Source organism: Oenanthe melanoleuca, chromosome 3 (genome assembly GCF_029582105.1).
Source record: "Oenanthe melanoleuca isolate GR-GAL-2019-014 chromosome 3, OMel1.0, whole genome shotgun sequence".
NCBI classification, from domain to species: domain Eukaryota; kingdom Metazoa; phylum Chordata; class Aves; order Passeriformes; family Muscicapidae; genus Oenanthe; species Oenanthe melanoleuca.
In genome coordinates, this window is record NC_079336.1 from 67,170,977 (window position 1) to 67,186,278 (window position 15,302).

Genomic DNA, 15,302 nt, shown 5'->3' on the forward strand with positions numbered 1-15,302 from the left:
TAAGTGACATTATCTTTATCCTGCGGTAATGGGGTGCATGCTGGGAGGTCCAAAGGACAAGCAGACACCCAGCAAACATAAACCCTCATTCATGCAAACTCGTCACCATCGCCCTCACCAGTTCCAGTCAGGAGAGGGAGAAAACTGCTACCATAGCCAAGGAGCAAGAACCAGGTGGGTTAAAGTCCCCTGACTGCTGAACACTGTCACATTGAACACTGTATCCTGTGCAGAGAGGCAGCCTGAGCAAAAGCGAACACTTTGAAAGTTAAGTTCCCCATGCAGAAGCCAACACAAATTCCTTGCCAAGGCTGCTTCAGTGAGGAAGCGCACCCAAACCCGCATCCCTGGCTGAGCCACCAAAACACCAGCCTCTCCTGCTCACCAGCTGCTTCTGTTTTCTAGGATGCATGAGCACTGCATAGGTCTTTCAGGGGAAAAAGACCAGCAGCCACCAAACTTGTTTCTACAGTTGTCAAGTCCTGAGTAAGATGTTCACAAGGCCTGCCCTAGTACTCATTCATACAAGCATTGCCTGACTACCAAAGCCTTTGGATGCTACCAGCAGAACACTGCTAATAGTACACAGTATTTATTCAGACATATACTTCTGCAGCATTTGAGCTTATTTCCTGAAAAGGAAGATCTAGTCACTAATTTTAATAAAAAAAGTCTTCTCTGACCCCTGTTGCATCCTGCATTCATGGCCCTCCTACGGCTACAAAGATAAGTGTGGGAAGTTTGGGTATCCATTCCTATCTGCTGTAGGTCTTTTCTTGCCTGCCCTGTGAAAAGATGTGCTGCTTGTTTTTAGGCAAGTTGCTTCATTCTGCAGTTTCTCAGCTGCTCCATCTGCAAAATGAGGATAATAAGAATCTCCTCTCTTAAAGAAGCCAACTGCTACTCATGGAAGTTTTTGCTGTGCTTGGGATCTTTAGTTTGTGCTTGCTAAAGAAGTGAAAAAGATTTATTATTAAAGTGATTACAGTGTTAATATGCTTGTGATGAATTCCATGCAGGCATGAAAATACACTAAAGGCCAAATCTATTTATCATTAGTACTTACACAAATTCCCTGCAACTCAAGCAATGCAGGCAAGGTTACTCCAGCTGAACATGTGGCAGCATCAGGTTCCACTGCAACTCAGTTTAGATGTTTATGTGCAATAATTGATAGCAGAGAGATGTCATTTGCCTTATAAGAAACTTGAAATATCACCAGTCATTCATTCCTGACAGAACAGTGCAGAGGAAATGTGCTATAGGGGAGGCTGCAATAGCATTTCCTTGGTGCTGAAAGCCTGGGAATAAGCAGCTCCTAGTAGAGGCTAATTAGGTGGAGGATATGTTTTCTCTGGTGTAGTGATTGTTCTGCAGCTCTTTGTCAAAGCTAATGTTACCTGTCCTGGAAGATCCCAAGATGCAGATCAAGAATGGAGATATTTACCTTTTGGAGGATGAGAAGACAGTCCTCAAAGCACACTGTGCTTTCATGTACAAATACGGTGAAACCAGTCACTTGGCTGGTCTGAGAGGAATGGCCATCACAGTGTGGTCAGAAATTGGTGATAAAAACAACAATAGAAGGAAGAACAAACGGTGATAAAAACAACAATAGAAGGAAGAATAAGCACAAAACAGGCACCAAGCCTACATTTCTCAAAATATGAAGGGTGTACAATGGTGCCAGGCACAGAAAACACATGGTATGGTTACTGCCTGCCTGAGCAATGCTTGTAGACACAGTTGTCTCAAAAAGTGCTGGTACAGCAGGCTCCGAGCATACTGATGATTCAATCTCCAAAATAATTCGAAATGGCAGTCACGCTTCCCAACGCACAAAGTCCTTATCTTCCTTTTAAAGCAAAGAAGTCACTGCACCAGCAGGAAACTAGAAGGAATGCTGGAGGGCTTTACAGCAATGCATATCAATGAAAGGCTCCTCTTGGCTAACTATCCCAGAATGAAACTTATTCCTAGCGGTTCTGCCAAAGATCCTTGAAACACTTTGATGGTGGCTGACAGGGGAGAAAATAATCATAACTAGGAAGCAGATGAAAGTTTTTGCTGTCTTGCTTTTTAGCATTATCCATGCCTTTGCAATGGACTTGGACTACCAGAGGAAGACAAATCTTTGCCAGAGGTACGGCAGCCAGGCCAAGGGAAGTCAGCAGTCCACAGTGTGCCAACTGTCTCACCTTATTTTTGCCCATAACTACATATTATTATTTTTATATGGTTTTAACACTTGCTGGCAAAATTAGTCAACATAAGTCCAAAAGGAAATGTTGTCAATTGGTTTCAAAAACTAAGCTCTCAAACAGCCTCTTTCATAAAGAGAAAGAAAGAAACTCCATACACCATCAAGGCAATTTAGATTTTTGCCACTGATGATAAAGTAAAAAGGAACCTGAAGTAAAGAAGGAAAAGTCCAACTAGGTCAACAAAGTCCCTGGTGGGCAGCAATAGGGTATCTGAGAGTTGGTATGCAGAGCAGACGTGGAAATGCTTGAAAGGATTCAATTTTATGGCACAGTGAAAGACTGCTCTGCTCCTGTTTCTATATAAGGTAGGTAATAAACTGTATTTGAACTGGTAAAAGAGGAATGAGATGACCCACATTTCAAAGCTGGAACCTGGTAGGTTATTATTATTTATGATTCATAAAGCTTGTGCAGTGCACCAAAAGAAAGGGAGGCGAGCTCCTTGCCCAGAGGAGCCTCCAATGCAAACCTCAAGAGAAACACTCTACTGTGCATGGGGTCAACTCCATAGGCTTTTAAAAATTCTAATTATAGTGTAATGAAGATCAGGCCTGCTCTTTCTATCACAAAACTAGGATCCCTTTTCCCATCTCTGCAATAGGTGGTTTTTTATGTTATGGAAATGCAACAGCTGAGTATTTTGTGAACTGAAATAAGAACCTTCAGGTATGTCTTACTTTCCACTCTTGCTGCTTTTAGTTCCTTTTCTCCTCTTGCACATTTCTGCATTTTCTCACTTTATGCTCCACAGACCCTTTGCTACCCTTTTTCTTTCCTTCGTTCATTTCTCAGTTTTTCATTATTTGTTTTTTCTTTTAAATGAGCTTTCTCTGGAGTCTCACATTTTATGTCTTACCATTCAATCATTTCCTTTTTTTAGCTGTTCTTCCTCTTTGCCTCACTCTGCTCATCCCCTTCTATTCCCCCTGGCCAACCCTTTTCTTTCACCAGCTCCATTCTCTCAACCAATGACATACCCCAGTGGTATCCCCCAAACCAGCAGCTTTCCCTTTGCTCTTCCTTCAGGAACTGAGTTCTGTATCCATCCTTCAGACAGGCTTCTCTTCCTGACCATTACCCTGCCATCACATCACTCCTCCATCTCTAGGACATGGCTTACAGGTTTCTTTCTACCCAAGAAAACAGCTCCTAACCCTCAGTTTTCTCCGGGGAACCCTCCTGAGCACATCAGTGTCCTTTTCAAGGTCCTCAGCCATGATCCCTGAAAGTATTCAAAGGTCCCTGTGGTCCCTAAAGGTCTGCCAACCCCCTTTGCTCTTTGGCTCCTATGCCCCTCCTGTCCATAAGACTCCAAGTCCACGGCTACCAAGCAGCTGGATTAACAAACAGAGGTGAGGACAGATGGTTGGAACACGGGACTGCGTTCCTCACATCGGGAGAACAAATGTGCCGAGCATCTTCCTTCCCTGAGGCCAAGGGTCCTGCATGGCAGGTATTTGCCCACGGGTTTGGTGGCTCGAGCCCCGAGGGGAGGTCCGGAGAGGTGCTCTGCCTCTGGAGCATGAGCGAGGAAAGAGCCGGGGCTGAGCAGGGCGGTGGGCAAGGGAAAGCGGCGGCGGTGCCCGGCGACGGGCGAGCTGCTCACCCCGTGGGCTCCCACCGCCCGCCCACGAGTCGCGCAGTCCCCCGCAGCCGGGCATCGCCCCAGCTCCGCACTCGGAGCATCCCCGGTCGCGGTACCCGCTCTCCGCGGAGCATCCCCGGTCGCGGTACCCGGTCTTCCCGGGATCCCCTCGTCCCGCTCCCAGCGATGTGGTTTACCTTCCACTTTGGTGAGGGTGAGGACGGGGCTGTTGCAGGCGCTGAGCGGGGCCACCCTGGCCGAATGCTTCTTCATGGCGAGCCCGTCGCCGGCGGCAGCTCCCCGCCGCCCCGCGCCTACATCCTGGCGCCGCCGGAGCCCTCCTCGGCGGCGCTCCCGGCTCGGCTCCCGGCCCGCCGCCCTCTGCCGCAGCACCGGGCGGCGGGGGCTGGGGCTCGCCCGCCCGCCCGCTGGCGCTCGGGGCTGCTGCAAACCCGACGTCAGCGGCACGGCCCCCCCCGCCCGCCCCCAGGGCTCCCGGGGCCGCCCCCCGGGTCGGGGCGGGGGAGGCGCCCGCACGCCGCGGCGAGAGGCGCTGCGGAGCCCCCGGACGGCGCCGGCCCGCGGTCCGGCTCCGGCGGAGGTGCGGGGACCGGGACCGTAATGCGGCTGCGGACACCGCTCCCGCTGCCGCCGGTGCGCCAGCGCTCCCCGGAGCGAGCCGCGCTCCCGGCCCCGGCCGCACGGAAAGGCTCCCGGCTCATCACGCTCTGCACGGTCCCCTTCGCACTGTCTGCGGGAAAAGGAGAATTCACACTCTCCGAACCAATTCTTTATTGACTCACTATCATCCCTCCTTTGTGTGCCTTCAAGTCCAGCCACTATTCTGGGTCAATTTTCATCCTTGCCTTTAGTAATTTCTGCCATCCTCGCCACAGCCTTTCTGTTGCTGGTATATCCTTTTGGAGGGAGACCAAAACTCGACACAGCAGCCAAGATGAGACACTGCATGGATTTGCCAATATTACTCCAATACCTGCAGTCACATACTCTACAGCTTTCTTAACACAGTTTAACAACTTCTTTTCAAGGCACAAAATGATGTCCATATCTACACACATTAAATAAAATGTCATGCGTCACAATTGGATGCTGCTTGTATGTAGCAACCTTTTATAGCGTTTTTGGTTTTTTCAGCAATAATTTTAAAATTCCCAATCATGACCTACCAACATGTGATAGAGCTACCCCTCTTTCAGAGCCCAAAAGTCTAACCAGCATTAATTAACAAGACTTAGAGAGAATACATCATAATGAATGAGTATGAAAGATGTAAAAAAATATTTATATCACTGGAAGCAAAGCACCAGAATTCACAAGCTGCTGTGCACAGTGACCTCAGCACCCTTTGCTCCTTGTGATTTTTTTCATGGATATGAAAATACTCTGCAGATTTACCAGGTTCCACACTGAGATGCGTCAGCAGACAGGGCACAAATACTCAACATTTCTTAAGATCTGGTCAAATTAAAATGAGTGTACTTTGCAAACAAGGCTGGGCAGCCATCAATACTCCACAAACATTCTGAAGTATTCTTTAATTATATAAATAGTAGCTATTGAAAATCAGTCCTGACAGACTTCTCTGAAAACTGTGGGAAAACACCACCTTACTTCTGCTGGCTAGAAAGTTCTTTATATTTCAGAGGCGAGCTTTCTCAAGGGGTCAGACCCACACTATTAGTTTGCATGGGTCTCATCAGTTGATCTGCAGTCTGATGAAGCTCCAGGGTGTTTTGCACTTCCTATGCCTCTTCCGTGCAACCTTTGGGATGAACCTTATACAAAAATAATTAGGCTAGTTTCAAAGTGATTCTTCTGAAAAAAAATCATGTACTCGGTGCTAAGACCACAAAATATCAGCTTGGTCAAATGAAATAAAGACAATCCTGGTTTTCATGGTTATTTCCAAGACTTTTTAGTGGAATTGCCTGACCAATTCAGCTTCCTGGGATGTTACAGACAGTAGGCATTTGAGAACCATGGGTCCATCTTGTCTCATTGCACTATTTAGTCTCAGAGTCCAATTGGTTTCTGGTTATTGAAAGAAGTTACATAAAGAGAGGCAGATTTCCCCTCAGATGGTTCTGTCCATAAAATATTTTGCAATGTTGCAGTCCTTGTTATCTGAGGATTTCAAAGCACATTATAAAATATTAATTCATTTTACACTGCCTTTGGGAAGAAACTTCAGGCTCACTGGTTGTTGAATTACAGCCACATACTTTAAGAGACTCACTCAGAATCAGATGACAAGTAACACCATAATATGGAGAACTCTGTCTGGCTTCTCTGAGCAGATCTTCCAGGATCATCTCAGCCTCTGCTATACAAGGAGGCAAACGCTAAATCAGCATTTCACATCCAAATGTCATCAATTTTTCCTGGAGGTAAATGGCTGTGCAAGGATAATCACACTTCTCTTCTGGTTATACTTGTAATCAATGGGATGGTCATAAGAATTAAAAGGGTATTTATTAAAAAGTCTTTGTTGCTGAGCACTTATATTCTTTCTTTCTAGAAGGCTTATGCTCTCTTATTTGTTAAAGGAAACTGGGAGGATTGTACTGCTCACATAGAAAATCACATTGAAAAAAATGAGGTTTTGGATGACACATTACTTTAACCCTGCACATGTGTAATATTTCAGGGTTTGCAGAGTTATTAACATGTTTCAGGCTCACAGTGTTTTATTTAAGCCCAGAACTCCAAACACCAAAGACATGTATGGCAGTAAGTCTCTCCTGGGGCTGGCTGGCCCCTCTGCAGCAGGTGCTGCAGGAGAGCTAAAAGGCATCTTGTCCTCCTTCCTCCTCTGATGATGCCTTGCACGACCACAACACTCAAGCTTCTGCTCCTCAGTGTTCAGTTTGGTCACCCAGAGAAGCTTCCAAAGCCATTGAGGACATTCAGTGTCCAACTAAGACTGGTTTCAAATTGGGAAGAGGACATCCATCCTCTTGTGGGCTCTTGGAAACCTTTTGCCCCCACGGGTGTGTGAAGCACAGCTGACTTGTATAAGCTCTGCTCAGCTCCAACCCCAGAGCATTTTAACAGTCTCTGGTTTCTCTTGCTGCCCTGACAGGCACACGCACTTACACAGAGATCCATACTATGTCCTACACTGTGCATAAAAATGCCAGCCACATATCGCAATAACAAAAAAGTTGTGTTTATTTAATGAAGACTAGGGTGTCTGAGGGCTGTGTTCCAGGGACTCTTCTGTGAAAGCTGCATTTGGCAGCACACTTGTTGCTTTCTGTAGCTGCAGCATCCTCACCTCCCCAAGCCTTAACACATTTACTGCTGGATTACACTTGATTTCATTTACTGTAAGCATCTTACAGTATAAGCAATGCAAAATTGATTCACACAAGGTAAAATTTCAAGTCAGTTTTATGTCTTTTTACCTTTAAAACACCACTCCTGTATTCAGGAGGCAGTGGAGGGAAACCGGTGGATGTTTGGGCTGTAGACAGCTTACAAATGTGGAGAGAAACTCTCAAACCTTGGAAACTGGAGAAGGCAGATTTTCATTACCAATCAAGAGCAAGGATGTGAAAAAGGAAAGGTCAATTTAAAAATTCAGGATAAGGCAGTCAGAATTTGCCCATTTTGAAGAATTTGTTGACTTTGTAGTTCAATGAAATTAGTTTTGTTAGAGTTGGTTACCTTTCTTCATTTTAGATTAAAAAATTATAATAATTGGGTTGGTTTTATATGTATAAACCTTTATACAAATATGCTTACACTCATCATAGCACTGCTTTTAAACCTATGGATCATAAAAACTCTCCTGAAAGATTCTTTATTCACACAGGAAGGTAGATTCAAGACAAAAGTAAATTATGTGTGCTACAGCCTTTGATTTTTATGCTATTTGCTAGTTTGTTTAACCAACATGAAACACAATGCTCTGTTGCTAATAGGCACAGTTGGTATTTCCCCAGTTCAGACATTTTCATGTTTAGTGTACTCATTAATAGGACATTTATTAATTTATGTGATTGCCTTACCACTGAGGGCAATAATTGTTATGCTTAGCAACCTTAAAGGAAATGGAGTGTGGACTTCTACCCATGTAACTGATTTCCTAATATGCTCCATCTCATACCAGAATGAATCCATATGCCAGGAGTCAAACACATACAAAACCAACACTGGCCACAATCTGTCAAGAAAAAATTATCCTTTCCTCTAGGATATTTGAAGTGATTTGGTGAATATTCTCCACAAATAATTATTAGTCTCTTTGTGAGGAGGTTGTTCTACTTGAATGTTGTGTTACTTTTGGTCAGCTACAATATCTAAAAACTTTATAATCTGTTTCTATTTCCCAGCTCTCAAAAACACAGATGTCAAAATCACATTTCCAACACAATTATTAGCTATTTTGGAAATAATGGTTGCCATCCTGCAATCATTCTGAAGTCTGCATTGAGATGCTCTGTCTGGTGACCATCCACCACTATTCTGTTTGCAGCCTCCTACATTCACAGCCTCCACTCAGAACAAATTCCCATTTTTGTGAAAATTACATACAGTTTTTCTCTGCAATATTAACCTAGCTGTAAGGACAATGTCTTTCTGATTTTCCCTCTTCCAAAATAGTTCAGTTACTTTTAGTTTCATGTCTTGAATTCACAGAACAAGGCTGTGAGGGGAAGGAGAAAGGAAGAGGAGTAGTCTACGCTGCTGTAGAGTTACTGCTTTACCTGAATGCCTTCTCTTCAAATCTGGTCAGAAGAGAGTGATACAGATAACAGTGAAATGTGAGGTGTCCATAAGGGCTGCAGATTGTCTACATGACAATATATCCAACAGTTCCTAGAGATAGATGCAAAGTCCTGGTGAGAATATCTTCCTCTCTTTTTTTAAAACCTTCTGTTTATAACTGCTGTAAGCATTACTGGAGGAGACGGCACTGCTGGATTTTATTTCCAAGTCTCATAAAATATTAACTATTTCCAATATTTTATGAGAAGTTCTCCTGGTTTTGTGCATAAAAAACAGCTGCATTTCAAATAATACTGGTGAGTTCCACAAAATGTAAGAAAAATCTAGATTTAATCCCTGAGTTTTAACATACTCCTGGATATTTGTCCTGGCAATTGCTTTTCCTTGCGTATATGTATATGGGACACTGTCTGACTACAAGACCTAAATCACCTCAAATCATAAAAAAAATACACTGTTACACCATCAGCATCAACAAGGCAACAACAATTACTTCTTAACCCTTTAATTATCTAGGATTCATGCAGTATTAAAAATCACCTCTACATTCTTCACCTCCAGTCCACTCCTGACCAGATGTTTTTATAAAACACTGAATGTGAAATACATATCAGTGTAGCTGTGCATGCTTTCTGCCATCATAAACAGTGTGTAAGCTGAGTTAGACCTCTGCTCCTGAAACACCCCAGTTTAGGAGGACTTAACTTCTAACAAAGATGAAAAGGCCAGGAGACCATGTTTGACAATAGCTCACACTTTGAGCACTGAAGGAAAAGTAGGTAAATAACATCTGAAGTTGGAATATATGAAAACATAATTAAAATATCTAAAAACTAAAACACAATTTTAAAAATATCTATCATTCAGACTCTGACTCAGAAAGAAAATAAATAACTTCAGTCTGTGAGGAGACCTTTTATCCTCAAAAAAAGGTTCTCTCAGAACTGTCTGAGCAAATAAGCACATGCTCCTGGCCTCAAACATTCAAAAACAGACCATAAGAACTGAAGACAGAATCACATTTTTTTCATCTTCTCACCTGAATATTTACAGAACTCTGCACTGCCTTCCCAATTTTTATCAGGCAGGACAGGATCAAGAGATGAGATTAAAAAAGAGGCATCTAAAGATCTTTCAGAAAATAACAGTAAAGATACCTCTGAGGAGATCTATTCTGTATTTCAAGTCACTGTTTTTACAGACAGGGCTCTTGGATGAAAATCACAAAATCTGTCCAATCTGAGTTTTGCTGCCAGCAGCTTGAACCAAAGATTAGGTAGGATTTCAGCACTCCCAATGGCCTCTGAAGTGGAGAGGGGTTCAACCTACATAAAGAACTTGCCAGATATTTGCCAGGAAGAAAATTGCTGCCTACCTAATATACAAGGATGTGTAAGAGCCAGCAGATCCAGACTGATTCCTGTGTTGCACTTTTACCAGGAAGACTGACTTTAAACACTTTAAATAACTACATTCTTTCCTGTTCTCCTGTGTATACTCTGCACTTTGTCTTTCTTCTTATTTTTTCTTGTCAGTGTTTCTTTGGTTGTTTTTTTCCTTCGCATTGTCTTTTCTCTTTCATGTCTTTCCTTCATCAAATTCTTCCCAGTGCCGATACTAAAGAGTCTGCAATATCAGTTGGATGCCACATCCACTTATAAAGTTACACAGACAAACAGAATAAAACCATTCAATTGTGCCTTCTTTTTTAACTGTTCATGTCCATCACAACCCTTAACTGTTAGTACTGGGATTTGTGGAAGTCTCTTAGACCTCACAATTTACAGCTTCAAAGTAAATTTGCTGTAGCTGTCCAGAAGCTGTGTACCTCTCAAGCTCTCAGACCCTTTGCTCTATGATTTAAGTTTCTGACTGTGCACAATAATGGTGCTATGTCCAGAAAAATTCAAGATGAGGATTAGAAATATTGTCTTAGGCACAGTCTCTCCCCAGATTTTCCAAGTCTGCCCTGCTTCCTCACAGGAGGTCCAAGGGAAGTTCAGCAGAGTGGGCTTCTGGGTTAATTCTCAGGAAGCAACAAGTCAGATCTCTGGAAGCAAGCAGGTTAATTTTCCTGGGAACTCTGACTGAAATACTTAAAGTGACTAGCTGTGCTGATTGCCCTCAGAGAGACCAATCATTTTGGCACACTGAGTTCCCCCTTCAAGCATAGATATTATTTAAAAGAAATTATATAGGATGGACCTTTTAGCACTGTGTGCTTTGTAATTATATCCTCCCTATCCTGCTATCCTAATCACTCCAGTCTCCCACTCTCACTGAGGCCAACTGTTTTTCTTGAGCCCATTGGCTATTTCTCTTTTGGGGGGGGGGGGGGCAAGGGGAGCTTTTCCTTTTACTTCTTTTAGCTGCCATTAGGGCACATATTAATCTTACTGTGAGATAGCAATATAAGCCATTTTCCTAGATGAGTATCTGCCTTCAGACACTGGGAAAAGGAAAAGGGAGAAAAATACTGGGGTGGAAATGCCTATTGTAAAGCCTGAAAGTTCTTACTAGTGTGTGCACAGAGCAGTGGCAGTGCAATCCTCTCACTCCATTTCAGGCTCTGCCATCATCATGGCACAGGCCTGAGTTAAGCTGTTGCCACAAGTTACTCACAAGTACCTTGGAACAAAACTTGGCTACTTTCTTCATGTGCTTTTGAGATCCTATGCTGAAAAGCCTTGAGAACATCCAAGCATTATAGTTATTCAACACTCAGAATATATCTATCAGGTTTAATATTTGCAATCTACTATAATTTCTTAATGAAGAGGATGCCTTTTATTATTAGTGCAGAGGGTGAATATATTATTACTGCTATTTATCACTAGTGCAAGAATAATTAAAAAGTTTGGGTCACACGTTAAATATGAATTTTTGAAATTACAGTAAATTACAGTAAAATGCCTTGTGGACCAAGAAGTAACTCTCTTAATACTCTAGATATTCATAAATTGATTCATAATCTTACACATCTTTACAAAGTGAATTATTTTAACCTCACAAGTGCATTGGTGAACAATGCAATGTCAGATGAATGCCTACAGCAAAGATAGGGTGACTATTATTCATGGGCAACACCACAGAGAATGAATAAGTCCTTTGTGCTGGTTCAAGGCCATGGAAGTTTTGATTAAAAGAGCTGGCTTAAAGACAGGAAACTGGCTTGAGGTTGTGGCTGGAAAGTTAGGAGGGCAGCTCTGTCCTTTTGGAAAGAAGGACCATGGATATAGTCAGGAGATTCATAACTATGCAAAACTATAATAATTCCACAGATCACATAACAGATGAATGCATGGTCAGCAAAGAGTATCATCTACCCCAAATATCTTGCATTAAATTCAGTCTTTTACTTAGATAGTAGTATTGTGTTTGTAGAAGCCTTCAAGAGCAGGCTGAGACTGAGGAAAATGGCAAGCTTTTTTCCAATAGTTTACTTTGGATAAACAAGACAGGATTGTAACACTGTATTTTCTATTTGATGAATTTAATCCAAAATTAGCAAAAACTTTGCATATTTAATTCTTCAGGTAGGAAATTCAGCTTAGCTCTTAGATACTTCCTACATATGGGTCAAATACTGGTGAGAAGGTTTTACACATTGCCTTAGGTGTCAGCAGATATAGAGGAACCATAGCCTTAGGATCTGTAAGGATCTGAACCTTCCTTGGGATATGAATATCCGTTGGTGGATCTTGTCTTTTTTTTCTTGTACAAGACAAAAGAAGTTATAGTGGGTTCATGCTGGCTCTTGCTAGCAGGAGCTGCTAAATCTTTACAGATCTTGTTAAAATAGTCATGGCAATTTTTTAAAATGCTGGAGTAGAAACTCCAAGCTCCATGCTTATGTAACAATGGCTGTGAGCACCAAAGATGTGTCATTCTATTCTACAAGCCCTGACTTTGACACAATAACAGGACAACTCTTTATAAAGCCTTCTTGCTGCTTATCATTAATCCCCCAACTTCTGGACTGGATTTGGTTAATGCTTTTGGGGAATTAATCTGGATGATTAATTAGCATTACCAGGGATATCTGTAATAAGATTACGCACATGGTTTTACATTCCCATGACTCAGTTGATTTTCTTTTGAACTAATGGGAACTTGGTTACTGCATTCAATGCACTCTGTGTTGGAACTGTTATTGCTGATAAAACTGTAATAATAAAACAGCTAAAAGGAAACCAAATTTAAGATGTAGACAAACAAATAATATTAGCTTATAGAGTAGTTGGAGGGACAGTCATGTTAAGCTAGGAATCCACAGGAAAAACAGGGCAAAGCATTAGGCAGAAAAATCCAAGATAAAGCAGGAAAATAAGGACTGCCAGGTGTGATAAGCCAAAGACAGCTGGATGACAGTTCGGCCAAGCATCAGAACAAATACAAAACATAATTGGAAAAAGAAATAATAAGAATTTTAGGTTAATTCTGAAAAACTGAAACACCTGCCTACTGTGAGGGAAGTCCTATGTGCTTTGGATAGAGCAGGGGAATTCTTGAGATCCCATTCCTTTAATGTAGAGTAAAAAACATGCTACTAAAAACACAGTTTTCTATTAAAAGGAGGCTCCTTGTTCTTTAATTTGTTGTTAGAGGTTAATGTGCCCTTGTGCAAAGAGCCCTCAGACTCATTTTTAGCTGCAGTTTGATCCCTTCACTATGGTTACCCAGACAAGTCCTTTGGAGAATCCAGCTGATTTGTATCCTTCCTGTCATGCAAAGCAGTCTTGTCAGATATTTCCATAGGAGCATTCACTGTATGGCACATAGACATGAAGTAGGAGTAATGGGGAGACAACTGCCCTCCATCAGAGGCTCCCTTGGCTGGTACCCAATGGTCTCAGCATAACCCTGAGGCAGCATCAGCTTCTGGTGTCACAGTAGGATGAGGCATGCTCTGATCTTTGCTAGGAACTGGACAGATGCCTGGATGATCATAGGACAAGGGACCTGAAGGCCAGAGACAGCCTATGCATCTCCGTCTCAATTGCACTGAACCACCATCAGACAGGTTCCAGCCTCTGCAGCCATGGCAGAAACTTTCTCCTGACATCTGGAAGAAGGAAACTCCCCTGGGTTGACTGTGGTCTTCTTCCCTCTCCCACTCCCAGCAGATGAAGGTCTGCATCTCAGGTTAAATTTCCACTGAGAAGCAGAAGGCGAGCAGATTTATACCTTGCATGTTATTTCCAACAGCATCCCCCCAAGTGTATATAAAACATTACTATAATTTTGTCCTAGGGTTCTGTTGGTATTAATAAACCACTTGAATTTTGCTCTAAGTAATTAAAATCACCAGTACTTTTTCTTGCAGTTACAGGCAAGAGGCAAATGTGGCTCGGGCTTTATTGTTTAGATATGTGCAAAAATTCAGGCAGCAGCATGTATTTCTTCAACTGCTTTTCTTTCATGTAACATCTAAAGCCTTCACCAAGGCAATACATAGTCCCTCAATGTTTCAAAACATAAATCTAGATCCCATACCACCTGGTGGAAATACGCAGCACAAAAGCCAAGCAATTTATTCCTGATTAACTAAGTATAAAACACCTTGCAAATAACTTATAGTTGCTTCATGTAGTAACTCACTGAAAAGAAATAACTCTTTAGTATCAATTTACATCTAGCTTGGATATTGGTATTTCTAATTAAAAACATATTTACAAACAGAGTATTGCTCACCAAAATCTAAAAAGAAATAAAGCTTTAGACTGAGTCCAGGCTCTCTGGTTCTTTCAGACACCACTGGGAACAAGCCAGCACTTCACTAGAAGTAAGCATAAAACTTGCTGTTAGTTCTAGAGTGGATTAAAATGACAGCAACAGCAGACACATAGAGAAAAGAAGGGAAAATCAGTAAGCAAATGCATTTACAGGAGACTGGAAGGTTATAAGGCCTCTCAGGCCCTATCTGCTGAAGCCCTTAATCATTGTATAGGGCATAGGTAGTCCATTTAAAGGAACTTCAGAAACCCTAATTGAAAAAGCATATGTACTCCCCTGACACAAGATTATTTATTAGTAGTATGGGAATCAACAAGCTTTTTCTTAGTTTCTTTTTGCCCATCAGAAAAGCTTATCTTGTGCTCTTTTCCTGATTGTTTGGATGAACAAGGGAGTTTGCAGAAGTATGACTGGAAGGCTTGTGTGAGATAGATGAAAGAATAAAAACACAGCTTTAAATCTACAAGGAGTTAAGACCACTGCATGACTAAGCTTGAGATAAGTTCTTGCCTGTCAAACAGGAGAAAAGACTCTTGGGCTTGTTAACCAGGATCTCAGAAGAGTTTTTTAAATTCTTATATGTAAGAGCTACTCTTATAATCACTGTGTAAAATAAAGTCTCACTTTTAGAGGAATATATTTAGAGGAAAACTGGCCCTTAATTTCTATGCTTCAGTCCATGTCATATAGGTATAATAAGGCTTCATCTAAGTTAGTGCTATATACTTAGAAGAGTTTTGACCCTGATCTTCCTCTTCTGCCAGTGTATAACGTACATGAAGATAAGAAAATAAGATGTTTACATTTTAGTCAATACATACCACCCACATCAAACTTCACCCAATTTAACTGCCAGTTGATGTCTGACTGCAAGCTGTCTAAATCCCTAAGGAGCAGGACTGGTTTAAGTCTTTTTACTTAAAAAGAAGTCTTCTTTATCTTGTATATAATCATATAGCTGC

At 42.0% G+C, this 15,302-nt stretch overlaps 2 protein-coding genes across 3 annotated transcripts in view; one reads left to right on the forward strand and one right to left on the reverse strand.

The window, feature by feature from the left end:
- The window catches only part of SLC35F3 (solute carrier family 35 member F3), a 160,132-nt gene that overhangs the window by 55,996 nt on the left and 88,834 nt on the right, over positions 1 to 15,302 (reverse strand). Inside the window, exon 1 of one of the 2 annotated variants that reach the window (XM_056488472.1) lies at positions 4,047 to 4,130. The exons of the other annotated variant lie outside the window; for it this stretch is intronic. Coding sequence (XP_056344447.1) covers positions 4,047 to 4,122 — 76 coding nt within the window. The 5' untranslated portion in view covers positions 4,123 to 4,130. Of the gene's footprint in view, positions 1 to 4,046; positions 4,131 to 15,302 lie in introns of those variants that run through there. 2 annotated transcript variants of the gene reach the window in all.
- LOC130251654 (splicing factor, proline- and glutamine-rich-like) lies at positions 3,576 to 4,957 on the forward strand. Its single transcript, XM_056488474.1, has 2 exons — positions 3,576 to 3,717; positions 4,085 to 4,957. The coding sequence occupies exons 1-2, from the start codon at positions 3,711 to 3,713 to the stop codon at positions 4,645 to 4,647; spliced, it is 570 nt and encodes a 189-aa protein (XP_056344449.1). The 5' UTR covers positions 3,576 to 3,710; the 3' UTR covers positions 4,648 to 4,957.